This window comes from Chelonoidis abingdonii, chromosome 2 (genome assembly GCF_003597395.2).
Source record: "Chelonoidis abingdonii isolate Lonesome George chromosome 2, CheloAbing_2.0, whole genome shotgun sequence".
NCBI lineage: Eukaryota > Metazoa > Chordata > Testudines > Testudinidae > Chelonoidis > Chelonoidis abingdonii.
Window position 1 is genome coordinate 96979603 of NC_133770.1, and position 27802 is coordinate 97007404.

Here is a 27802-nt window from a genome sequence, read left to right on the forward strand (position 1 = left end):
TTCCATATTGTTAATAGCAAGAGTGTCCTGGAAAGATCGAAGAGGCCCCAATGGGTGCCCCATTATGGAAAAAGGGAGATCCAATATGGAAAAGACTGAGAACCACTGGCTTAGAGTACCTCTTGAAATATAACAGCTTGGCTAGGGAGGAGAGGGAAACAGCTTAGGCAACCTTGCTGTGGTTTTCTTTGAGAGCCATTATCTTTTCCCACAATATTTGACTCCCATTTTTCTGAATGTTGACTTGTAAGATCTTCAACTGGATACCCTCAATTGGTTTTGGAGCTCAGTTCTCCGGCTGGCTTCTAACATTGGGAGATTTTTTATAAACCTGTGTTTTGGTTTCTATTAGGAAGCAGTTCAATGTTCAATCAAACAACATTCAAGATGTACATTAGCCCAGTACTTATCTCTCCACTTGATCCTCTTGAAAAGAGAAAAGCATTAATAGTGTCATCTATAAATGGTATCAATTCATTTCCCTGGTTATGTTTGTCTGACAGTTACAATATCTGAATCCACAGCAGTTCAACTGAACTTCACTCTGAAACACCAGCCATAAGAGGAATGACATATTAGGGTAAAAAGGCACACATAGCTTTTGGAAAGCCTGTTCTGACATGGGAGGCCAGAATGAAAACCAGCCCTAAAACTAGAGAGGATAAAAATGGAAAGGATGGTTGTAATGTGGTGGACACATACACAGTGATGAACAAAAAATGTCAGATGAAAGCTGCGGCATATGAGGTATTGGTCACTCACCACAGCTTCCTTTGCAGGCTCATTAGGTTCAGCAGGCAGAGCTTCCTGTTCAGGAACAGTGGCAACAACAGGCGCAGCGGCAGCAACAGGTGCAGCAGCAGCAACAGGTGCAGCGGCAGTGGGAGAGAGGGGTTCTTCAGCCTGGGGTTCCAAAGATGGAGCTTCTTCCGCCTCAATCTTATTTAGGTATTTTTTTTAAAATGAAAAAATCATTCAAGAACATTTGAAATTGGGGAATGGGAAAGAGTGCACAACTACAGTTCTGTATTTATTATTATTCTCTTTCCCTGGTAGCTGTCATAACAACCTTGATCCTGCAGACCCATGCTTCATAACAGTAATTAGCCCCTAGCATTTTCATCTTCAAAGCACTTTGTGTGTATTTAACTGATCCTCACGACATCCCTCCGAGGTAGGGAACTGGTATCCTCCCAGTTTTAGAGGTAGAAAATGAGGCAAAGAAATCAGATGACCTGAACAAGAATATTCTGAAAGTCTGTAGCAGAGCCAGGACCTGAACTCAGAGCTCATAAACCCCAGTCCAGTTTCTAAACCACAAGGCTATTGTAACTATGAGACTTTAAAACAATCCCTTGTTCTTTTATATGCAGTTTTAACTGTTCTGAAAATAAATGGTCCCTGTTCTGTCTCTTTATGCAGGCTGTAGTCATACCAGACATCCGTTTATAGGGAGCAAATATCATGGACCGAAACAATTTGCATTCCTGCTCTTTTCCAGGTCCAGTGTCTACCCTTTCTCCCATTAACATTTTATTTAAGTCTGGCAGAATTAAAATAACCAGATTGTGATTAACAAGCTCTCCCTCTACCAGTTAACTCCATACCAGTCACCTATGTGGAATCCATCTTCTGAGCTATGTCACCATGATTTGGATTCTGTCAAATTTAGCATACATTTGTTGTTAGCATAAGGATGCGTCCAGGAATACCAGTCCTGGCACAAGCTCAATTCTGCAGCAAAGTGCCCCCCGCCCCTCAAAAAAAGAGGAGGATTTTCCACCTTTCGCAAGACAAGTTCCAAGTAATTAATGTAACAGCAGTTAGTTTGTTAGTAAAAATACTTAGGGCAGGATTTGTTCCATATAGAACGGGAGCTACAGGTTGGGATTACTTACACAGAATAGCTAGCTCAACCAGACAAAATAACCTTAATGAATTAGTCCATCATGAACAAATTACTCTGTACGTTGTAAAGCTCAGAAGTTATTCAGTTCAGCCAAGCATTTTCATTCACATTTAATAACACTACACACTTGGGTAGAAGGTCTATTGTGATATAAAAGATAGCCTCTATAGAAGTCTCTAAGAGATTAAAACATTTGCTTTTCCAATATTTTTCAAGTAAAATCAAGAGGTCTTTACTTATTTTTCACTCATTCCTTAAATAGGCCAATTCCCACTGCAGTCAATGGAAGTTTGCCTACATAAGGATGTCAGGAGTTGGCAAAGTATAAAGATACACTCATTATATTATACCATGCCGTGCAGCACATTTCTATGTAGTGAATTAATATTAAGGTATTTCACAAAGAAGAAATCAGAAACTGGAAAGAAAAACACTAGACAGTTCTACCTAGGGAGTCCACTAATAAGCTTCCTGAGGTTTAATACTATAAGTAAGACTTAGACAATTGTTATAATGCAGATTATATTGATTTTCTTCAAGTTGCTTGCACACAACAGGATTTATCAAGTAATCTGCAATCTATTTGCCATGTTTGAACTTCAGCTAAATACTGCCCAGAGTACACTTATTGAATGATGGAAATACACTATATGATTACGTTTCTGGATATATGCATACGTACTGTACAAAAGCCGCACCAAATAATATTCTCAAACTTTTCCTGTTTGGCAGCTGACATACATAGTGTATGTCTCTATTTCCTACTATGCTGACACTTCATATTTTTCACATCACCTTTAGCTAAATCAAGACTGCAGCAGAGTACTGGCGAGAATAAATAGTCTATCTAAGCATGTTCTCCTGCACAAACATTTCTAAACCCCTCTATGATAATAAAAATGAAAGTGTCAGATTAAATATATGAAAAACCACTGATCAAAAGTAATATTTCCAGCTGGATAAATTATGACAAAGATAATGTATTATTGTAACAGAGAATAAAGTTGGTGCCATTTTGGGCCAGCATCTACTTGGTTAACATTGCACAGTGGTGTTTATTAATACCCTTTCTTGATTGCAATGTCTGTATAAGTTATAAAAAATGAATATAAATTATGTGCAAACTGACCAGTGCTGTTATATTATAAAACTAAAATTCTAAAAATTAAATTTGGAATATTTAAAAACAGCCCCTTTTAAGATGCCGGGTGCAGGGCAATGTTTCTGGTTGTTGTGGGTTTATTTTGTTCTGGTTTGCTTTTGTAGAAAAGTTCACACTACACAGAATCCTTAGCACAACCTTGCAAGCAAAAGCTACGTGATTTAAAAGATGGAAGTACATCAGTGCAATAGATGCATTTGCAAAAAATGCAACACAATATTTTATGGGACATTTAAAAAAAAAAAAGCCACAACTTACCAAGTTATCTACCACATTCTGATTTGATTGCACTGTGAATAGAGAAGTGTCCTAAGGATATACAAGAAGGAAGCAAGAAAAAATATTTTAGAAGTCTACCAAAGGCTTGGTCAGGCAACGCTCGCAATTACTTCAGAGCTTTACCTAAGTAACTGAGGGAGAATCAGATACCAAAACAGATCATTTTAATAAGTTTACCTCAGATGTAGATAATTAAACATTCTGGTTTTTTAGAAATAGTTTACGGAAGAATGAAAATTTATTAAACATTATCCTGATGAAGGCATAGAAATGTAAAACTGAGTTCACGGTCTCACAATACACCTAACTTAAAACAGCTCTATTAGAGAGACAAGGTGGGTGAGGTAACATCTTTTATTGGACCAACTTCTGTTGGTGAGAGAGGCAAGCTTTCAAGCTTACATAGAGCTCTTCTTCAGGTCTGGGAAAGGCACTCCACATGTCACAGCTAAATGCAAGGTGGAGCAGATTGTTTAGCATAAGTAGTTAGCACATATTGTAAAGGACCATTCAAGGTAGAGGGATGAGAGTCTGGGGGCAGGTCTACACTACAGCAGGGTTTGACACTGAGATCGATCCACCAGCAGTTGATTTACCAGGTCTAGTAAAGACCCACCAAATTGACAGCAGATTGCTCTCCAGTTGACCCCTGTACTCTACCCCCGATGAGAAGAGTAAGGTAAGTCGACAGGAGAGCTTCTTCCATCGACCCCCGCAGTGTAGATCCCGCTGCAACTTGACCTAAGGTATGTCAACTCCAACTATGTTATTTACATAACGGGAGTTGCATAGCATAGGGCGACTTACAGCGATAGTGTAGACATAGCCTATGATATGTTTTTAAGGACAGAAGCACAGAAGTAGCAGTCCAGGGAGGAGAGGAGGCTATAGCTCACCTCTGTACTCCTGATTCTGTGCTGTTCTGAGGCCTGGACTGGCTAAATTATGGCAGCCTGCCACCATCTTTCTATGGGAGGCAGTACTGCTCAGAATCTCCACAATGTTGTGCTGTAGCCCTGCCTACCTCAGACATGCTCCCAGCACATCCCCTATATAAAACCTGGATTTATGATGGGGTTCTTGGGAGGATAATCTGAAGCCATCTTCCTCAGATCCTGCACTGAAGGAATTCTCCCGCAACTGGACCTGGGGTTGTTAGGGCTCCTTTACATGGCTCTGGCTCTTTTCTGCATTATAAAGTGGCTGGAGCAGGGAAGAGAATTGCAATCACAGAGCCCAATTCTGCCTTCCTGCACACCCTAGTGACATGGTCTATTCTTATTTACCAGAAGAGTGTTTTGTACAATGATTGGTTGTTGTCAGCACATAGTTTATGTTAAATTTTATGCCATGTTACAAGATTGTTTCAAAATAAATGAAGATCTCTTTAAAAAATTGAAAGAAACTCATAAGAAAAAAAGGAATTTAAACAATGAACCATTCATTAGCACAGTACCTTCAGACAGTTAAAATCTGCTTATCCAAATGAGATGGGGTTTTTTTTTCACATAAGTATGGAATTTTGGTACATGAATCAGATTTTAGAATTTCACACAACAGATTTAGATAACAAACCTTTGACTAAATCTACAAATGTTAACTAAGCACTATCTGGTCTTCTGACTTACTTTGGGAGGTTATAATATAAAATAGACATTGGGTTGTTGAGTGCATAGGGTGCAATAACTTTTACATTTGTTAAATGTTTATTATAAATACATAAATTCTCCTCTGCCTTTATTTGACAGATGATATCACCAACTGGACAGCTCAAGCTGTACAGCTGTTCAAAAAAAGTTTAGTATATTTTATGAAACATTTTCAAAGAGTGCATTTTTTAATTTCATTCAAGAATTTTCATGTTTTTTTGATGAAAGTTTTAGAATTAGATTTTTTTAAAAATTAAAAAAGAAAATTTTGGTAGGGAAAACCTCCCACTCTCCCCCACTTTTCACACTTCCCCCATTTTTTTCCAATAGAAAAAAGTTTAAAAGGGAGACAAAGTAGGGTTTTTTCTCTAACTATTTCACCAGCAAAGAAGAAACAAAAAGCTTTACACAGTAAAAAAATCATAAACTTACAAAAACGTTCAATTTGAATTTTTACTGACATTGAAATGGGTTAAGAAATACCTCAAGTTTGTTGAAACAGCACTCTTCAACCATTTTTTTTTAAATCAAAACATTTTGACCAGCTCTGCTTGCCTGTTTTATAGGTAAAGTGCACTGGATTCAATAGCTTTTAAGTTTGCTATATACTTCAACAAGAGAAGACTCTGGCCAACATTCATTTGAAAGTCCCACCCTAAAACTTCACTGTCAATTTAAAATCCACCTGTAATGAGACAGATTTTTAAGTATTGGCCTCCATTTTTGTGTTTGTAATTATTCGTTCTATTCTGTTCTACCCTGCTTAAGTTCTTTTCTGAACCCATCACAGAGTTATCTTAGCAGGTGAAGATGCACAGATGTCCCTATGATGTTAACTGTCCTACCAAATAACTGTGGATGCAAAATTGCACCAATAATTTTTTAAGGTGCAAAGGTGGAAGACAGATTTTTAAAAATCTGGCCCATTATATACAGTCAGGTCATTTACAAAATACTAAGGACAAATTCTGGTCCTACTGAATTCAACGAGAGCTTTGATTTATTTAAGTGGCACAAAGATTTGGTTCTGTAAGAAATTAAGGGTGAGATTTTCTTCCCCACTGATTTTCTTCCCCCTTCAGACCCATTGTATGGGCAAAAAGGCTAGAGCAGCATAAAGGGGCATTGAAAGCCCCAATTCCGGCTCTGGGAGTTGCAAGCTAATGTGCCTTCTGAAGGCCACATCACAAGACTTAGTGTAAGGGAGGGTGAGCGTGGGAAAGGCAGGAGCAGAGCCACAGCACTGCTGAGATTCCAAGCAGCATGGTGGTGGCCCATAGGGTAGCCCGGGGATGCTGCTGTATCTTAGATAGGACCCAGGACTGACTAAGTTATGCTGCGGGCCCTGGAGCAGCCCAAGATTGTGAGGGTGCAAAGGTCACTTAAAGCAACTTTTCCCCATCATACCCTACTTTTGCTGCACCCTTTCCCAGCACCGAGTAAACACCACTAGTAAATTTCTGTGGTTAACAAATAATCTAGAACTAACTTCCTTACTCGAAATCAGATTTTTAAAAATGAACACACAGTTGTACACACAAGAATAAGAGTTGGTGGAAAAATACGGAACTCACACTTTGGGGTCTGAGTAAATTCACTTCCAAAAAATTCAGCTAAAAATCTAAAACACAGTAGCTTATTGGGGGAAACCTTAGCCCCAAAGAAGTGGTGGGAGTTTTGTCATTAACTTCCATGATACCAGGATTTCACCTGAAATATTGGTGCTGTATCAGTGACATTTAGGGTGACCAGACAGCAAGTGTGAAAAATCAGGACAGGGATGGGGGTGATAGGCACCTGTATAAGACAAAGCCCTGAATATCGGGACTGTCCCTATGAAACTGGGACATCTAGTCACCCTAATTACATTGGGTATGTCTACACTGAAGTCATGGGATGCGACTGCAGCTTGTATAGACGTACCTGTGCTAGCTTTACTCAAGCTGGACAAGCCCACCCAAAACCCTGGTTAATTACTCATGGGGTCAACCTATCATAGAATCATAGAATATATGGGTTGGAAGGGACATCAGGAAGTCATCTAGTCCAATCCCCTGCTCAAACCAGGACCAATCCCCAACTAAATCATCCCAACCAGGGCTTTGTCAAGCCTGACCTTAAAAACCTCTAAGGAAGGAGATTCCACCACCTCCCTAGGTAACCCATTCCAGTGCTTCACTACCCTCCTAGTGAAAAAGTTTTTCCTAGTATCCCAACCTAAAACCCTCCCCACGCAAACTTGAGACCTGTCCATCACTGCTAACCACTAGAGAACAGTCTAAATCCATCCTCTTGGAAAACCTCATTTCAATAGTCTGAAAGCAGCTATCGAAATCCCCCCTCATTCTTCCTCTTCTGCAAGACTAAAATCCCAAATCCGCTCAGCCTCTCCTCATAAAGTCATGTGCCTCCAGCCCCCTAATCATTTTTGTTGCCCCTTCATGGACTCTTTCAATTTTTCACAACTTCTTTGTAAGTGTGGGCCTAAACTGGAACAGTACTCCAGATGAGACCTCACCAATGTTGAATAGAGGGGAATGATCATGTCCCTCGATCTGCTGGCAATGCCCCTGCTTATACAGCCCAAAATGCCATTAGCCTTCTTGGCAACAAGGGCACACTGTTGACTCATATCCAGCTTCTCGTCCACTGTAACCCCTAAATCCTTTTCTGCAGAACTGCTACCTAGCCATTCTGTCCCTAGTCCCTGTGCTGAAACCCAAGCTGGCTAGATTAAAGATAACTTGGGTATATCAACATGAATATGCCCATTATGTATGATCTTTGGGAATGGAAGGGGTAACTCATGGTCTGGTATTGTCCTCCGCTCCTTACGCTTCTGGCAGTTAGAGACCCGCAAAGCTTAAGGCCAGTCCTTGTCCACTCTTGACAACACAGAAAATCTCTCAAACATGTTTATTTCTTACCTGTGTGAATCCATTAAATGTGCTGCTGGATGCCTAATAGAAGTGGAAAGCAGAACAAATATAATTAGTTTATTAACTCAGAGAATAATTTTCTTAGTTGAAAATTTTAAAAAATGCCAAAAATACACCAAAAATAATATAAAATAAAATAAAAAAAGATGAAGGGCAAGACAGTTAGTGAGAGAAGCTACTTGGTAATGGTTTAATAGGCTAAAAAAGCCAGAATGATTGCTCTTAGGATTTTGAAAAGACTGTGGGTGTATTTTTTTAGAAAATATAAAATAAAAAAATGGGCTTTGATGGTTTAGAGCTGAACCTCACTTTGGATAGTTGCATGAGAAATTTTCAACAAGATTAGCAAGGGGTTTAGAGGAGGCAGGGGGAACATGTAAATGGACTGTTTATAAAACACAGGGTTAAGTACAACCTAAGGAACTCTTTTTCTAGACTATGCTACACACTGGGGTAGGTACCTCTTCTTTATCAGCCTCAATTTCCTGGTACAATAATCCATATCTCCGGTTAGCAATTTCATCTTCAGATAAATCTGAGTTGTTGGTCTCATTGTCTTTGGGACTAGTTGAACTCTCGGTGCTAGCGTTTCTGGAATTTCCCACTTGAAACAGAACCAAGGGTCTAGCTACCTCCTTGCTTGGTCCAGAGTTGCTAATGCTTCCCTGCTCCCCAGATGAGCCTTGTTTTAAAGATATCTCCTGATTTTTATTGCTTGCGGTTACACCCATAACTCCCCAGCTATTATCTATACTTGCCAAGTCTTGGGTAGACCATTTATCACTAAAGCTTGGCCAGGTGTTTTCCATATTACTTTCCTCTGAGTCTTGTTGCTTAGAGGAAAAGGGCCAGTTATCAGATCCATTTGTTTGGCCATCTGACAGACTAGAAAACCCCCAGGGATCATTATTTACTGTAGGATCCCAGTTTGCCAGCCAGGGATCTGTTTCCAAGGCTCCTCCAGGGACACTAATGTTACTACTATAGCCTTCGATCACTGCAGGTGCTGCCCTAACTACCAGTGGAACTTCCACATTATCTAAACCAGAATCACTGCACTTTGCATTAGCTTTGTCAGCTGATTCAGGCTGCAGTGTCAATTCTTTTTCAAAGGGTATAAAGTCAGCTTGACCTTCATCAGCAGCACTACCATTTTGAAAGGTGCTGAAGCTATTGTCTTCAGTTTCTTTAACAGACTCTTCTGCACTGAATGATTCAGCATCACACAGAACTTTTCCAGCATCTGCAGTGTCCTTTTCAGAGTGGTCTGTAACATCTAGGACAACATGTCCTGTAACATTTATGCACTCCATGGCTGTCCTCCCTCCAGTAACACTGCCAGCATGGTCTAAGTCATCCAAACACTCTGTTTCATGGTCACAATTCCAGTTATCTAAGAGATTCTCAGGTTCAACATCAGCACATTCTACATGTTTACATGTGTTCTCTGCTATGTTAACGCCATCTTCCAACCCTGTACTCAAACTTCCAGGAACTATTTCATCTATCTCTTGAATGACATTTACCCCTTTAAATTTTATTTGCCCATGATTTTCCAGGCCAGTTTCCTCAAGGTAATTGTCAACAGTTGTCTCAATTTGCCCATTATTATATTCTGACTCCCACACAGTTTCTATCTCAGTGTTTTCTAGGATTTCATGGTCTCGTTTTGCTAAGCCCCTAAGAGGTTCTATTTCACTGTGTTCTTTATTTTCATAATCTGTCTCTTCAAACTCCTTTGTATGTTTTATCTCCTTGAAGTTAACAGCTCTGGTCTCTACCTTTTCACATGGCTCCACACCTGCCCACACAGACTCTTCTTCCTCCTGCTTCTTCTCCTCTGCCTTTTCCACATCATATGGGGATTCATCCAATAAGCTATTAGTTCCAATGATAGGCATCTCATAACTGGATTCATTCGCTAAAGGCTGATCAGTCTCCAAATCTTTGCATGGGATATTTCTAGCATCTGAATGTGCCTTCAGTGAAGTCCTCTGATTTTCATCTATAGAAGATGACCCTGGTGCCTGATCCTCCTGCTCACCTACAGCAGGCCAAACACTAGTAGACAATGTACCAGGGGATTCTCTTGAGGTTTGCTCTGCCTCAGGGAAAGGCAAAGAACCACCTGCAGCGATCTCCTGGCTGACATTGGCTGCGCTAAGTTCTAGGCCCCAGTTGAGTGAACCTAGATCAGTTTGGGATCTGTTAATATCTTCTGTTGACCCATTGTTTGGGGTTTCCTCCATGACCAGGTTACACAGGGAAAGACTTTTTGAAGAATCAGGCTTTAGGCAAGCAGAAAAGCAAAGAAAAGAACAAGATGAAAAAGATAAAGACAGACTTGATGAGACAACACAAAATTCATATTATACTATAGTAATTTTAATTTAAAGATAAAGAATGCAAAATAAGTAAATCAGTTTAAGGAAAAGTTATGTGGTTTGTAATATTTAGAGACAATAGCTAGCAATCTAAAGAATGGTATTGATAGATGAAAGAGAGAACTATATTACATCACACTGATTAAAAGATGAATCTAAAACAGTTAGAGGTTCAGGAGGTTTGCTTACCGGCTGCACCAGTTCACTGCTTGTCTGTATGGAAGAAAACCACATAAATAAATAAATGTAACACTAAACCCTGTGGTTTATCTAAACTGTTGTTTTGTTTTTTTTCAGTGCCATATAGATTACCAACAGTTATGGAGCTGGCAGGGGCTGCTCAGAGCTGGCTGATCACATGGTGCTGGCTCTCTTTCATGTTTCCAGCTGCTAACTCACATTAGTAGCTAAATGTATATTAAATAGTTTTCTAACATTGTTGTCCCATGAAAGTAATTTCTGTGCTTGTCCCAAGGATCTCATTCCATCACCAACAGAAAGGGAGATTGCTCTGCGTGATCATGAATGGGATGGCAAGTGATCCACAAGACAATAGGTCTGGTCTATGCAGTGTAATTGTAGCTGTGTCAGTCCCAGGATACTAGAGAGACAAAGTAATACTAGAGAGACTGACAATGGGTCTGATGTCATTTACACTAGGTCCCTTTACACAACTCCCTGGCAGGGGCCTAACAGAGATCTGATTCTCTGTTACCATCCACCTTGCATAGACATTTGCATCAGTGCCAAATGGGTGTAAAATGCTGCCAAATTAAAATGCCAGCTATTTACAAACACTTTGCACTAGTACAAATGACTACACAAAGCACAGGGCAAAGGTGAATCTGGCTCAGTTTGTCTGTTAAGAGGAAGTTCACAACATAATAAACCTTTTGAAACCCCTGATCTAAACTATTTAACAGTGAAGCCCTTGTCAAGCTTGTTACTTGTTTTAACAGGAGTGGAGAGAACTAGAATTAGCTATAAAAAAGAAAAATATTGACAAGCTACAAAGGAAAAATGTGAGACAAGCAGACTTACAAAAAACATCTACTATTCATTCAGTGCTATAACTTCAAGAGGTTCTCATGGCATTTACATTGGCTTTGAAATTAAAAGTAAAAAATTAAATTCTAACTAGTATGTGTAAATGAAACCTTAATTTTTCTTCTGGACTCTGATTAATCCTCCCTAAAAAGCAGAGAGGAGCATTATAAAAGCATCACACTTGCTATCTATTCATGCAACATGGCTGCAAAATTTTCCTACTTAATAGCTTGATTCAACAGAAAAGATCCACAGATTTCTGCGCTACTTAAGTCTGCACAAGGTCACAGATTAGAGTTCTTTGGTTCCTCAGGCAGTCTAGACAGCCATCACTTTGACACAAGGTAGGAAAAAAGCTCATGAAAACGAGCCCTCTTCTTCCTGCACATCATTATACCTGATTCAGCAGCAGGAGATGGGAGAAAGTGCAATTGCATTTTCTATAGCAGTGGCTGATTTTCTAAATACCGCTGACGATATATCCACTGTTACTTTTAAATTTACTGTATTTAAAGATCAATTCTCTCTCCACTCCTGAATCTTGAAAAATAAAAAATTAGGTGGCTATTAAAAGGAAGTTCAAAGGAAACAACCTCAGCCATCTGAAAACAGATAACCAGTAGCATCCAATAGCTATTAAGTACATGAAAATAAAAGCAGAAAATTGCTGTAATCAGCTTGACTGAGAGAACCCTCAGTACAATTCCTCAATATAAATATCTCTTCTTCATTAGCACTGCCCAGAAGCTGAGTGTCTCCTTCCCTTCATATAAAATTGCCTTCCATCTCTGTGACCAGATACCCTGTTTCTGGTCCCAGAGCTCCCAAACCCAGTTTGGTTTCCCTGCTGGCCTGTAATACACCCCAGGAGGCTTTGCATGGTGCGCCTAAAGCGGTGAACATGAGGCAAAACTTTCTGCGGTCTATTACTGCTGCTGCTGCAGAGCAAACAAATGGAATCCTCAGGAGTGCTGAGGATATTCATGAAAAATTAGCGCAGCAGGGACGTAGGAAAAAGATGGAAGGCCAGATGCTCAGCTCATATAAATAAGTGCAGCTCCAGGGAAACCAACTATGCTTATTGACACTGGTTGAGGTTCGAGACAATTTACTTTTGTCTCTCTGTGCTTTACATGGGATGAGTGAGGAAGAACTGTACACATGAATCCCCTGTATATGATACATCTGTTCAGCAGGTAATGCAGGACTTAGAGAGAAGGCTCACTTTAAATCATTTAAATCTGGGAGTTAATTTCATCCCAAGAGGGAAACACCACCACCTCCAGCATGATGTGACCATAAATGGGCAGCTGGGAACATATCTAGGCCCTTACCAAAACAGGCCGTCTAGGACCTCATTCAAAACGTATTGACTTCAATGGGCTTTAGATCAGATCCCTACTGTAAAGCTTTCTGACCTGGATTATGGCTTTGCTTCATATTGTTTTACATGTAGGCATTTAGATAAGGAAGCCTTATTTTGGCTATCAGTTAAGAACAGCCAAACCTTCCTTATACATGTCAGAAACCCTCTATGTGCATCTTCAAGGGGACTCCCAAATAACATTCCCTAATGGCTTTATATGGTACTCGGGATGGGATGAGCAACAGCTCTTGGGAGTGGAGCAGTTGCTGCACCAATGTCATAAATGTACATTATTAAAATAAGATTTTGGCTGATTAATTCGGCTATAGGGCTATGGTAGATCTGGCTGAAGATCCTATTTCCTTTTAAATTAACCCCCTAGAAAGATTTGTTGTATATGAGCTAGATGATAAAGGTCATAAAACCTTGTTAATATATTGCAATTCGTTGTTTGCACTAATAAGCACAATAAATCACTTTAAATTACCTTGGTAAAAATGACTTTATCGGACCCTGAATCACCAGCATGGCAATTTTAAAGCCAAAAAATGTCACAAGTAGAAGAATCCTATTAACCTGGATGACTGTAGCTCTTTGTTTTTTGTTGTCCAAATAATAAAGACATTTTTTTTCTGTTCGGTCCTAATGGTGTTAGGTGGGCTTTACATACTTTAAAATGTTTTGGCTTTCTCTATAAATGCTTCATTTTGCCTTATGTGAAAATGAATACAAATCCTCTAGAGTGCTACAAAATCAGAGGCACAGAAACATCTCAAAACTCAATGATAAATATTAATCTTACCGTCCATAAATCCCAGGGCAATGTCTGGAAAAAGGGGGAAAAATATTGTTGAAAATATTGTTTACACACTATATGTTAGAACTTCTCTGCATAGTGCTGTAACTATCCCTGATGCTTAAGCACAGCCTTAGGATATTTTTGGGGCTGAGGGAGGGCAGATGGACGGTTGTGATAGTTCCTACTGCAACAAAACTGCACTTGTTCAGTGAGATCACACCACTATGCCTATGGCTGGCATGCATGGAAAACTTCAGGTAGGGAGGATAGCTCCACCAATGGCTATAAGCAGGGTAGGCAGGGATGCAACCCCACACTCTGAGCGTCCCTGGCCTCTGTTTGCCAAAAGCTGGGAGTAGACGACAGGGGATGGATCACTTGATGATTCCCTGTTCTGTTCATTCCCTCTGACGCACCTGGCACTGGCCACTGTTGGAAGACAGATCACTGGGCTAGATGGACCTTTGGTCTGACCCAGTATGGCCATTCCTATGTTCAGAAATGAAGGCCAGCTATTTGGATCATCAACATAGTCATCAATAGGTGCACAAGTTTTGCGAGGGACAGTGGCTCGTATAAGCCAGAGATCTGGCTTTCCAGTCTCTGGAGGGTCTTGTCACAATCCTTGTGCAAGTCAGGGACGTTTTGTTTTATTTTACAGATGGGGAAACAAAAGCAGAAAGATTGTGACTTGACCAATCCCACAGAGGGAAATAACAACAGAATCAGGAATAGAATTTGTGAGTCTCTTGCTCTCCATTCCTTTCTCAGCACACTGGATTTCTATACTTCTGAGTCTATTAAAATATTCTTCCTTGTGAACAGAGATGATAAAAGTTAGTGGCTTATCAGAAGAAGGGCCAGCCCAGTTGCATGGCACAGCAGGGAGAAAGCTTGTAGTGACTTTAGCATCAGTAACAGTAACATCAGAGGCAGGATGGGTGTCTCTACCTCCCATAGCTATTAAATGATCAAGATTCCTTTCAAAAGATCAAGTGATATGTGGCCATGGTTCCCACAGACCCTAAAGAATAATCTTTTGTGGCTGTTGTAGCAACCCAAGAAAAACCTATGGCTTTAGGTGAAATCAAGTGACAAACTTTAAACCCTCACAATTGGTTTGCATTGGTTTACATTCTGAACGTTCTCACCATAAGCAAAAGGGCCAGAGATCGATGGAGACACGGATGAATGAAAGAAAGCTAAGTTTAGTCCTGACATTAATATTCCCCCACATCTAAAGGGTTTTCATTGGTCTCAAAGGGTGGCTGGGACACTTTACAACAGATATAACTTATGCTCCAAAGAGGTTACAAAATAAAAACACAACTACCAAAAAAAAAAAAAAATCAAAAACTGTTTTGAGAACTGCTACTAAATATTTGCCTAACTTTGAGGATGGAGCATATTGCATTTGCCTTCCTGTCTTGCTACATGCCTGTACCCTAAATTTTATGAAGGCCTGAAGCAAGTCTGCAGCTTATGTAATGAACTACTTCAATTTTTTATGAGTACAAAACTCTTTTAATAAATCAAAATCAATTACCTCAAGACCCAGCTTTACAGTGGATGAACAACATCATCCAGTTCTCAATTAGTTTACTCCCAGATAAGTATTTCTTTTCTGGACATATCTCAATTGATAATTATCCACATGCATCTTAATAGTCTATTAGCGAACTATCAATAATTTCCTGAAAAATTATGGGCCCAGTTCTGCAACCTTTGCTCAAGGAAATGATCTGACCTATTGATGCTAAAAGTCCCACTGACATTAGTGGTACTACATATGTGAATGAGAAATAATTGTAAAGTCAAAGCTGGAGGGGTGCATCTCATGCTGGTGTCTGATGTTAGTTCTACAATTAAGGAGCTACCAGTATTTCCATTAGAAACCCTGTTTTGAGTTGTGGCTTTTTTGTTAGTGACAATAGTGGTGTTTGGGAAAATTTCTTTGCATCCCTTTATCTCTCCTCCCCCACAATGTAATAATCTTTCCCAATCCTTAAAACTCCATGGTGTGACAGCAACACAACTCTAGCATGTCAGCAGAACTATTTCCCCCAATTCTACTATTTTAAAAAGCACAAAAATTAAATTCCACAATAGTGGTCTCTCTTAGGCTGATGGAGATGTCTGTAAACACACTCCAATAGCATTAACTTGACTGCTCAGATGCAAAATACCAAATGCCAAAAGAATTTAAAGTAACATTAACTCTAAGGGATGTTATCTCATTCCCATCTGAGGAAAAGGTAGATTTAAGATGTTAAATTCAGGCACTTGTGGGTTATATGGAGATTTGACAGCTGGGCTGTGTGGCAGGAATGCATGCTCTGGGAGACAAGCTACCAGCAGGACTCAGAATGAAGATCAGAATGTTTCTCTGGCTGGGTTTATTAGCTGGAGGGTGATAGAGACTAGGTGCTTGTGGGGTGCATGTGTAAAAATTACTGTGGAGAGAAAGGACAGAACACAGAGGGTGGCCTGGACTGTGAAGTGTTGGAGGTGGGAAGTTACTGCTGGAAGAGTGGAGTAGGCAGAGGGAGAATAGTCCAAGGCACTTGTGGAATGAGGGTTACAGAGATGGAAAGGCGGTAGGGGCAGAGAGGAGAGCAGACGGGGCACTTTTCAGGGTCTGTTTGCAGTTGAGGGAGTGTGGTGGGAGAATTAAATGGCAGGTTGGGAAGGCAGTTGGGAAGGCATTTGGGAGCCACTGCACAGAAGACTATGTTTATCTTCAGTACACTGCCTCAGTGCAGTTTACTGAGAGAGAAAAAAACCACAACAAGAACACTGAATGGTCTATAAAACGAGGAGTTGGAGTAAAACTAACACAAATTCAGAAAATGCACTTAAGGCAGGAACTCCATCTTTAGTGTCCCCCTTCCTGTCAGTATTACAGGGCCCTCCAAACACTGAGATCATGGATTTCATCCAGTTAAATCTAGTCAGAATAGTGGATTGTAAGTGAATTGTAATCCTCAAAGATATCGTTTGAGTGGGGACAGGCACAGAGCCATGTCTCACCCACACAAAAGATAATCCCCTTCTGCATGTTTATTGGGGGTTGGGGGGGAGAGTGTTTAGTGAATGCCTCCTATGCACCTGCTTGGGAATATACAGACAATGTACATAGTCTCTGTTTAATAGTTCTCTATATTTCATGTGGGCAAATATTTCCATTCACTGCAAAAAATAAAACCTACTGCAATTTGTACATTGTGCTGTCAGTGCTCGAATGCTCTTTTATGGAAGTTTCACATTTTGTTTTTAATGCTCCCATTTCTCTAATCACGTTCAGGATTATTAAATGAGGAGCTGAAAGGGGAGAGCTCGCAGAGTCAAAGCTGGAATTTTCTGTCAACACTGAATGCATACATCTAAATCCAAAGATTCTATTTTTTACAGGGAGGGGAATTAAACAAAAAGGAGGATGTGACAAAGCTCTATGATAATTAAACATTGAAAACTGCAATGAGAAATCTGACTTGGAGTTTGAAGTGCTGATACTGTGATGTTTTTCTGTCCCCATATGTATCAATGGAAATCACCACAGATCTATTATATAAACAGGCGTGCTCACCAAATAAATTAACTCAGAGAGAGAGAAATCAGCAGAAAACTGGATTGTCTCAACCACCTGCCTTGTCTTCTCCACTGTTGAGCTCCTGAACAGTTGATTTAGACTCTAACTACATTACAGTTCAAACCATGTCAGGCCAGAATCACACTTAAACGTGGTCCTTGCTAGCAGTGTGTTAACACGGTTTCTCTGCCTGCTGTACAAGAGGCAAGTCCATGCTGGCCAGAGAAATTCTTATCACCTGACTAGCAGTAAGTATATTTAGAAAGGATTCTATTAACATTATTTAGGACCAGTATAGACAGAAGCTTAAAATTGCAGCTTCACTAGGTCAAGCCAGCAACTCCTATATTGCCCATAATTCTGCTGAGGGAAGCTACCTTCGGTCAAGATGGCAGCTCTAGATCATTATATAGTACAGAATAATTCTTCCCTATAATATCCCACATGAAAACATGGGAGACTATTTTATTTTCTTTTTCTTATAGTCATAACTAAAACAGATTTATGAAAAAGAAAGCCAGTCAGGTCGTATTTTGTACTTATTACAAAGACTCCATCACAGCATAGTGGAAGTATGCTGCCCCTATAAAACTGAGTGTTTCCAGAGCCACATCAGTCACAGCTGGATTTATAAAAAAGAACCTGTCAGCAAAGCAGGCTTGGGAAGATTACAACATTTCTTCTGAGTTATTCTACGGTTTGAGAAAAAGTATAATGTCAGAGTCAAAGCCATCAGTTACAGGTGGCTGCTCTCCTTAACTATAATCTCATGTTAGACTGACACTTTCTCTCTCTCTGCTACCCTATCACCAAGTTGTACTGGTATTGCTGAAGTAGGAAGATGAATGGCTAATGAGAACTCAGGGAGATCAAGTTTTTCAGAAATTGTAAATCCATCATTCATTAATTCGTGAGGCAGATGTTTGTTACCAAATTCAGCACACACTATTCCTGTATAGCATACCTCAAGCAAAGAAATACCTGAGACATGGGTGAGTGGGTTAGGGTTATTCCTGTTGATACCACTTCTGGCTTGAAAGGGTCAAAGTCCAGATCTAGCAAACATTCCTCTTTCTTAGCTTCAGGAGCTTCATTCTGTTGGAGAAGAGAAACCACTGAGCTATCCCCCCTAGACAACTATAAGGGGTTGTCTCTACTACAAGCGCTACAGCAGTACACCTCATGCTGCAACTGTGCCACTGTAGCACTATGGTGCAGATACCTATGACAGCAACGGAAGGGACTTTTCCATCACTGCAGTAAATCCACTGCCTCCAGAGGTGATACTATGCCAATGGAAAAATTCTTCCACCAACCTAGTTGTGTCTGCAGTGTGGTTCGGTCAACCTAACTACATCACACAAGACATGACATTTCTCACAGCCCTGAGCGATGTAGCTAGGTTCAAGGTGACCTAAGTTTAAGGTGTAAGCCAGGTCTAAACTAATGCTGTCTTCACCAGGTTAGAATCCTTGTGAAAGGTGGCACTGCATTTTTGTCAAGAAAATCGAAATATTACTTGAACTGAGTCTGGAATCTAATTTTGTTTTTCTTATTTCTGTTTACACCCTCTTGATCTAACATAAATGTAGGTGAAAATATTAACTCTCGAACATATACCACATTATTTCATACGTTTTATATTTATACACAGCATACCAGACCTAGGCTCAGATTTCAGCCCATTTGTACCTATAATTGCCATGACTGTGCCTGCAATCACAATAACTAAGTCAAATTTAAGCATGAACATTTTGCACAACTGATTTTTGTTACAGGTATTTGAACCTACACCATTTATTTTATTTTACAGTATAATTAGGCTAAGAAATCAACTTATCTTGTACAGTGCACTGTTGTGTAATTAATATTCACACAGGTCAAAACCAGAGAAGGACCTGATTCAGTTGGGGATGCTTTGCATGAATACATGCAAATATATATTTTGCTTTCACTACACACAGTCATGGAGAAATCTGCACAAAATCATAACTGAAATCGCAGAGTGTCACTCACCCCTCCCACCTCCCCCTGCTTTCCCCAATCAGAATCAAGAGAGAAAGATTTTTTTCCTCCATGATTTTGTTGGAAGCCCATAAATTAGCCCAGGATTGCTCAAAAGTGTATTTTGGGATATCTGGAAGCATTAGGCTTTAAAAACAAAACAAGGCTGAATTTTTAATGAAACCTGAAATCAGATGAGTGTCAAGTTTAGTTACAAACATTTCACAGGCCTTTTAGTTGTAGCCATCTTCAGCAAATCATATTTCTTCATTTTTTCAATATGCCATCACTGCCAATCCTTTTGAGACTGAACAATATTTATAACTCATTCAACGATACTATAAAAGATCACCATTGCATGCCCTCTGCACTCAGAACCCCAACTGACATTAACAGTAGTCCCCCTCTTGGAGAACTGGAGGATTTGCAAGATTAGACTTATATTGTAGCAACCCATCATCTCTGAGACTGACCTGTGAAGGAGTCGTCACACTGATTTCTGGTACAAAGTTGTCCTCAAAGAAGCTGATGATATTCTCCTGCTGCAGCTCCTTTGTGGGTGTGAGTTTAGGCATTGGTGGGACAGGAGGCCCTTTCCTCAACTAGGCAAAGAGCAAAAATGTCACGAAGTAAAACCTTAAGGCAGGTATAATGGAATTAATTTTAGGTTCTAGGTAGGACTAAAATAAACAGTTCATCTTAAATATGTTGTGGTTAGATTCTGATCTCAGTTGCTCTAGTGCAAAACTGAAGTAACTCCACGGACCTCAGCAACTCCACTGTTGTAATTCAGATCAGAAACTCACTGACTGTTCAAAATCATCTGGTTTGAAGGAAGAAAACATTTTAAAAAATAAATCTCTCGCATCTACGGGGACTCCAGTTGAGAGGATTAATACGACAGCATTTCTTGGCTGAAGATTCAAACTATTAGGGTAATAGGCTGGAAGATACTTCACCTGCAACACAGTAGCATCATTTGCACTGCAGTGTTGCATAGAAACTTAACTCTCTCATTACTTGTTTGCTTAAACATTCTTCAGTTTCTGTCATTTTTCTGACTCTTGTTCACCCATTATTTAAGGCTAGTAATGTTAAGTCGCTGGCAGGCCTGGGAACTAATGTCTTTTTCCCTAAGACTACGGGAATGTCTATGCTGCCCCGGAGTCTGGACCATGGAGGTGTGAATAGCAGTGTGTTCCAAAGTGCTGCATTGTAACTCCCCTAGGTGGACGACAAAAGGTGCCAATCATCTACATCGAAACATTTTTCTTGACTGTGGCTTCTTATCCAATAGAAAATATGTAAGATTTTCTTTATTTAAAACTACAAGAAAGCAATCCAGAATGAAATCAACTAAAGGCCAGTGATTTAGCCTGAAGTTACCTAGACCCTTTTAGTAGGCTAGTTACAATACTGTATATATTACTGTTCAAGAGGAAACTTGAGTGCCTATAGAAAAATCATATTTTACCCTTGTGCTATTATACTCTAGTTTGACATAAGCTGCATAAACTGGGCTTCAGCCTGACACAGGATTTGTTAAATTTTGCAGTTACAAAAGTTATTTGCTGTGGTGACATGTTTCAATGTGAAATAATCTATTGGTAAATAAATATTTTGCAATTTTCTATTTTCCAGGGAAACCGTCCAGTATATTGTCTGGGATAGAGTACATTGCCACAAAACTACCTTTTTTTAAAAAAAAGTGATCTTTTTACACTTATAATTAATTTTAGGGGGCTACAAATTTCAGATGCAGCATCAAAGGCTTGTGCTCTTGAAATCCTCAAATATGAAAGAATGAAAAATAGCAGGTCCTTTAGGATAAGTTTTTAATCTTTGTCTTGTGGGTCCTGATTCAAAGCTGAGTGAAGTCAATGAGAATCTTTCTATTGACTTTCTGGGCTTTGCTTCAGGCCCTTGGAGCAGAATCCCATCAAAGACAGGCAAACAAAAACAAAGATAGAACTCATGGTCCTGAATCAGTAAAGCATGCAAGCAATCGTGCCTTTAATCAGCAACAGCACTTAGTATGTGCTTAATTTTAGTCACATTTATGTCCCATTGATGTTAATGAAACGACTCACCTATGTAAGTTAAACATAGGTGTATGAGTATTTGAAGGATCGGAGCTGATAGCATCACATGTATTTTAATCACATTTTCTCTCTTTTAAAATATATATAATATATGAATTTGTTCATAATTTTCTACAACCACCGCAAATTCCTACATAAACAACTATGGAGTGCATGGATGAGGCTTAGAGAGCAGAAAGTGTTATTTCAGAACAGAGGGGAAACTTTAGGTAAGAGCAAGTTTGTGGAGTGTCAAACTATATTAAGCATTTGAGAACAGAAGGATGGGGTAATATAGCAAAATGTTTCCCCTCAGCATCCCATTAGCCCGGGGTTGGGCAAACCTTTTGGCCAAAGGGCCACATCCAGGTATGAAAACTGTATGGCGGGCCATAAATATTCACAAAATTTAGGTTGGGGTGCAGGAAGGAGTCAGGGCTCTGACTGAGCCTGCAGGCTCTGGAGTGAGGCCAGAAATCAGGAGTTCAGGGTGTGGGAGGGGGCTCCGGGCTCGGATAAGGTGTTGGGGTGCGGGATCAGGGCTCCAGCTGGGGATGCAGGCTCTGGGGTGGGGCTGGGGATGAGGGGCTTGGGGTGGAGGAGGGTGCTCCAGGCTGGGATCGAGGGGTTCGGAAGGCAGGAGGGGGATCAGGGCTTGGGCAGGGGGTTGAGGTGTGTGGGGAGGCTCAGAGGTGCAGGCTCAGGGCAGCGCTTACCTCAAGCAGCTCCCAGAAGCAGCAGTATTTCTCCCCTCCAGGTCCTACATGGAGGCGCAGCCAGGCGGCTCTGCATGCTGCTCCGTTTGCAGGCACCACCCCTGCATCTCCCGTTGGCCACAGTTTCCGGCCAGTAGGAACTGCATCGGCAGCGCTTGAGGCAGGGGCAGCACGCGGAATCCCCTGGCTGACCCTAAACATAGGAGCCGAAGAGGGAATATGCCTCTGCTTCCGGGAGCTGCGTGGAGCAGCCGCCAACCCCACTCCCCAGCTGGAGCGTGGGAGAAGGACAAGCCCCAGGACCTACTCCCCAGCGGGAGCTCGAGGGCCGGATTAATTCAGCTGGTGGGCCGGTTGTGGCCTGCGGGCTGTAGTTTGCCCCCACCCCCCGCATTAGATCCTCAAGTTTAACTATCAACGTGGCATTAACCAAATCAAACAGTGTTGACTTAACTGATACCAGGAATTTTTTTTCAAAATGCCATTTTGCTGTGTAGCTGAAATGAGAAATTATGCAACATTTCTTAAAATCTGGTAATATTTGTCTTTTTTTCATCCTGATCGACTAAAGTATTTAGCATACATGTGTAACTAAGTATTTGCGTAGTCCCATTAACTACCTACTTTCTTAAGTGTTTTACTGGATAGAGTCCTTAATGATGATGTACCTATGAATTCTGTGAAAATAACTCTGATAAACAGCATCAAGTAGAGAGGGTAGAAAAGATAACATTCAGGGTCTACAGTCAGGAACTAACAAAGTCTAAGGACGTCTACTGTACTGTAGGTCTGAACAGCATTGTTTCCTGCACTGAGGAGAATCTGGTGGTAGACAACACTGCACTTTTCCAGATGTAACAAGCAAGCTGTGATGACACATTTCTTACAACATGACAGAAAAAGTGACAAAATAAATCAAATCATATTTATTCTTTAGGAAAGGAAACTATAATCCCTCTGAATCACAAGGATAAAAATAGTCATGGTAAATCCATAGTTTGGACTAATATCTAATATGATATCCATGCCTATGAAAATGTAAAAAATGGGCACATAAATCTTGGACAGGCCCTTGGATGATGTAAAGCAATGTATCTCCAATGAAATCAATAGGGCAACACTGAATTACACCAGCTGAGGATTTGGTCCTTCAGTGCTGCAAGAAGACTCTGAGTTAGAGGCAAGCAGTGTGCAAACACAGTCTTCAGAGGCAAATAATGTCATGAAAATACAATTATTTTTTAACTGTTCCCCATATAAAAAATAGGGATTGCCCCATATACTGCAGTACCACTATTTTGCATGTCAAACTACTGTCACATTTTTACTGTAATTTTAAAAAATGTAATTCCGTACTCTCTTTCTTTTTATAAGGGAATTAGCTGTGTTGTGCTTGTTTTAATTAAACTTTAAATGCCGCCTTACTATAGAAACTATATGCTTGATATATGTGTAAAGTATCATGTAAAATTCTTACACTACTGAGGTTGCAATTAATGAGTCTGATTCTTATCTCACTTACACTGATGAGAATCATGCATGACTCCATTGAGATCAAACTTCTCACTCTAGTATAAAATCAGTACAACAGGACAATCAGGTCCAATAAGTATTTTGCCAAAAATTACCACAATAGTACAGTATTTGAGCTACCACAATTATTCCTTATCCCAAGGAAAGGAAAAATGATGGTATCTCAGATAGCACTGTGTGGTGACAACGCTTGGTTAATGTTGACTTTTTAATGGCAATGCTGTGTGTAAATAGTCAATAATACAAGAAAATGTAATCTACAATTCTATTTTTGTATTAATACACATACATCTTTTTAAAAGCTTTTCATATGGTAATTTATGTGCTAGATAGATCTAATTCCCATGAAAACCCTGAATATGCATCCTTTTAGAGGTTCTATTCATAAGTATCTCAACACATACATAGTTCAATCAGCACCACTGTCTAGTCTCAATCCATTCTCCCATCACTTGTTATTAAGATCAATTTCAACAAGCACCTGCAACAGGGGAATGAACAGCTGGGGGCAACTCCTGGTGTCACAGCCCTTCCTGACAAAGCTGCATCAGTGCAGCTCATCATCACTCTTCATTTTAATTTAGAAATCACTCCTCCTGCACTCCAGCACTCACCACTCAAGTGTAAATCTCACCCGATTTATCTACCGTGGAATCTCCCACAATAGTTCATCTACATCTGTGTAAGAGGCCCGCTCTCCAGGTTAGCTTTGCTCCTACCTGTGAAGGTGATTTAGGCCGAGCTGGTGCAGGAGATGAAACAGGTGCCAGTGTATGACTGGGACTAGATGAAGGACTAGGCAGGGGAGAGGCCTCCTCAGGGGGTGATGGTGTTTTCGCAATACGGAGTGGACCTGAGTCACTGGATGAACACAAAGTAACAAGTTCTGAATATATCATGAGGCTTCACTGACTTTATCTCATGAGTTACATTTCCAAACCCTTTGAGAAATGTAGGTTTCTCACTCTATAGCCTCAAATAATGATATTTTTGACACAATAGTTGAAATGCATCCCTGACATCAGGGATGTATTTGGATCCTTATGTAATTTAATAACTAAAACAGTGATTAAATTAAACCTATCAATGAACTATAGTGTCAAAGGAAATCCTTATTTTCTAGAGGTTGTTTTCTAGAATATCTACTGTTCTCATGCCTACATCTTCAAAAAATAGAGTCCTTACATTTCAGAAGATTCTGTATTTGAAATTACAATGAAAGTACAATAAAATGTGAATGACAATTATTGTCATTAACTCATTAACCAATTTACTTTACACAGCTCACAATCTAAAAGGCTCCAGTGATATACAATCCCAGTTCAAAGCTCAATAATAAATATTAGTAATCATACAGAACAGCTATAAGACAAAATTTAATCGAAAACAAGAGTATACTACTAATTATAGGGCCACATTTTCAGCTGGTGTAAATCAGCATAGCTCAGTTGATTTTGTTAGTGCTACATCAATTCATACTAACTGGATCAGACTCAAAGTCTGAGGGACATTTTACTCTCTAGAGATTTCTTAAGTCTAATATTGAAGAAAACACATTTTTCCTTCTATAATTAATGAGCCTACAGTCTACAGGGTTCTATGAGCACAGTATTCAATAAGAGGAGAACTGGCCGTACGTATCTTTAGGGACAAGGGAAGCATTACATGATTGAGGAGACCAGCCACAATCATGTTCTTAACATTAAAGCAAAGCAAATTTATTCTTTGGCAAGAATATATTTTAGCTCACACTCACCACCTTTTTCTGTGGAAATATTAAAAAAAAAGGAATATGCGGTTATTAAAAAGCTCCTTCCTATCTATTTTATTTCCCTTCAAAGTAGTGTATTCAATGATATGCCGCTTTAAAAAATATTTGTTTTCCTTCTCCCACTCTCTGAAGAAAAGCTCAAACTTCACTGTGTTCTTTATTTACTTCTTAATAAAAAATAACTCTCTTATCCTGAAATTACCCTTTCCTGAGTTCCTGAACAAGCTTTTGGAACGGCAGTAAAAAAACGCCCTCAAAGAATCCATCCAGGTTTGACACAAGATCTAGTGCATGTTGGGACATAAGATATTTCAGAGTGTGCACTGCAGTTAATTTTATGCAGGCTTTCGACAAAAAAGTTAGACTCAAGTAAAGCTGTTGGTTCTTCAGCTTAATGCTGAATCTTAGCATAACAATAAAAAGCTTCCAAAGTAGAGTTACAATAGTATTCACGCAACAACATAATGTAGTAATACTCCCCCAAAAATATTGTGTGTCATACTGGAAGGTCAAAAATACAAGGTTATTTAAATAAATTAGAAAAAAGCCCATATTGCATTAACCACTCTCTCTTCTGGCAAGAGTAACTTGGCAAAGGAAGAGCACGGGAAGCACAGCTGTATTTGTAGGACCACAGCTGGCTAGAATACGGGTATATATTAACGCTAGTTTTAAAGTATTTTTATGGAAAATTCCTAACGGAAAGTGTGGTTTCTGTAAAATCAAAGTTTCTGCAAGTGCATCATGGGAGGTGTAGTCCAACCAAAGAAGTCCATAGGGAAGAATGGGGACATTAAGGAACTCCCATGAGGCACTGTGGCAGCTCACACAGATGAAGATTAATGTCCAACAAACCCAAAATGAAATGTTTGGATAATTCTGAATAGACATTTTTCTAACCTTTGCATTTTCTGAAAAGTTCCAGTATTTCAAGTTTTCCTTCTGATTTAGGGTGAAAACAAATGTTGAAATATTGGAATCTCCTTTGGGACAGAAATTCTGTTTTTTGATCAGCTCTAATTAATGCTAATATAACACTGTTTTAGGGCAAATTAGCACATTGGTCAAAATTTAGTTCCACAATTGCTTATGCAAGGGATGATGGGATAAATGCAGGAATTATATATTCTGTCTCTCTAAAACTTCAATTTTTTTCTATAGATCAGTACCATTCTTTTTACACTTAGTGCCTTTTCATCCCATCATCATTATACAACTGAAAGCAGAAAACACATTTCTGTCTACGCCAAGCAGAGAGGCAGGAAATCATGCTGTGTGCAAAGTAAAAGTCAGGAGACAAAGGATCAATATCACTAACCCAAGTGTTCCAAAATCATGAGCTAAGGTCCAATAAAGCATAGAAATAATTTTGTATTTTATATATATATAAAAAAGTTGGGGGGGATTATTTTAATTTGACTTTCAATTTTTGAATCTTTAGGGGCACTTGAGCCATGTACTCAGGCTTTCCTCAGCAACCATGGGGTTAAAAACAGACTTTGTTTTTAATGAAATCTGAGATTCTCACCTACTCAACATGGCTTCAGGAGCCATGGTTTTAAGTAAAACACCATGTAATACAAGACTTGTGGTAAAATAATTAGACAAGACAACACTGTTGTATATTCCATCTATAAGAATGCAAGGGCCAAATCCTTGGCTGCCGCACATTGGTGTACATAGATGAAGGTGTAGCAGTACCACATGCTATAGGTGGGTTGACTATTTTGGAAAGGTGAAAGCCCATTGTAATTTCATAAACAATTTATTACCTGGGTGCTCCTTGGATGGTAAAGGCCTTGTCAGCATGCTGATCTCCCAACTTGGTCATCACCTCATACAGTTTGTGGCATAGCTGAGAAGAAAAACATTTCTCTATGAAATGTGATATTAGGTTAAAGGTTACAGTATTAGATAAAAGTACAGATGGTAAGCTTGGTTTAGAAATTGCTGACTTCTCTAAAACAACGTAGACCTCTTCAGATATACCATAGTGCCATGTTCATTTAGGGCCTGATTCAAAGCCTACTGAAGTTGTGATGATCTGGGGAGTCTATGCACAATTTATTCATTCTGTTTGTGATTATGAATTCCATGTGTTACTCTAACCCGCATGTGTAGTGAGTGAGCCATGGCTGTCAAGGATACTCTTGCATATTCATATCCTATCTGGATGAAGCTATGGAACAAATAAAAGAAGTTGTTAACATGAATGGCTCCCATTCAAAAGAGAACAGCGTAGGACATTGGGTTGTCTGAAGCCTAGGAAAACAAGTTTTCTTCAACTTCTCTGCAGTGTTCCTTGGTTTGAAGGAATGGAATTTTCCCAGAAGCAGGACAAAGAACCAAGTTACTACTACTAGCTTTTAACAAACACAGACTGAGTGTTTGGGGTATGTCTACACTACGGGATTATTCCGATTTTACAGAAATCGACTTTTGGAAACAGAATATATAAAGTCGTGTGGCAAATTGCCGGTACTGTTCTCTGGGTCTCGCGCTTTCTCTTCTCTGGGGTAGGTTCAGGGCGATATTGCTTGCCTCTGAACCAGTTCTTAATCACTCCCCTAGTGT

At 39.7% G+C, this 27802-nt stretch overlaps 1 protein-coding gene across 2 annotated transcripts in view; it reads right to left on the bottom strand.

Moving 5' to 3' along the window:
- AMPH (amphiphysin) overlaps nt 1–27802 on the bottom strand; it is a 212692-nt gene that overhangs the window by 29128 nt on the left and 155762 nt on the right. For both annotated transcript variants that reach the window (XM_075062593.1, XM_075062592.1), the window contains exons 9-17: nt 27001–27083; nt 24177–24318; nt 19601–19729; nt 18105–18218; nt 13538–13561; nt 10512–10535; nt 7927–7959; nt 3330–3380; nt 763–939 (exon numbers count right to left, since the gene is read on the bottom strand). In XM_075062593.1, the coding sequence (XP_074918694.1) occupies nt 763–939; nt 3330–3380; nt 7927–7959; nt 10512–10535; nt 13538–13561; nt 18105–18218; nt 19601–19729; nt 24177–24318; nt 27001–27083 (777 nt within the window). The remainder of the gene's footprint in view (nt 1–762; nt 940–3329; nt 3381–7926; nt 7960–10511; nt 10536–13537; nt 13562–18104; nt 18219–19600; nt 19730–24176; nt 24319–27000; nt 27084–27802) is intronic.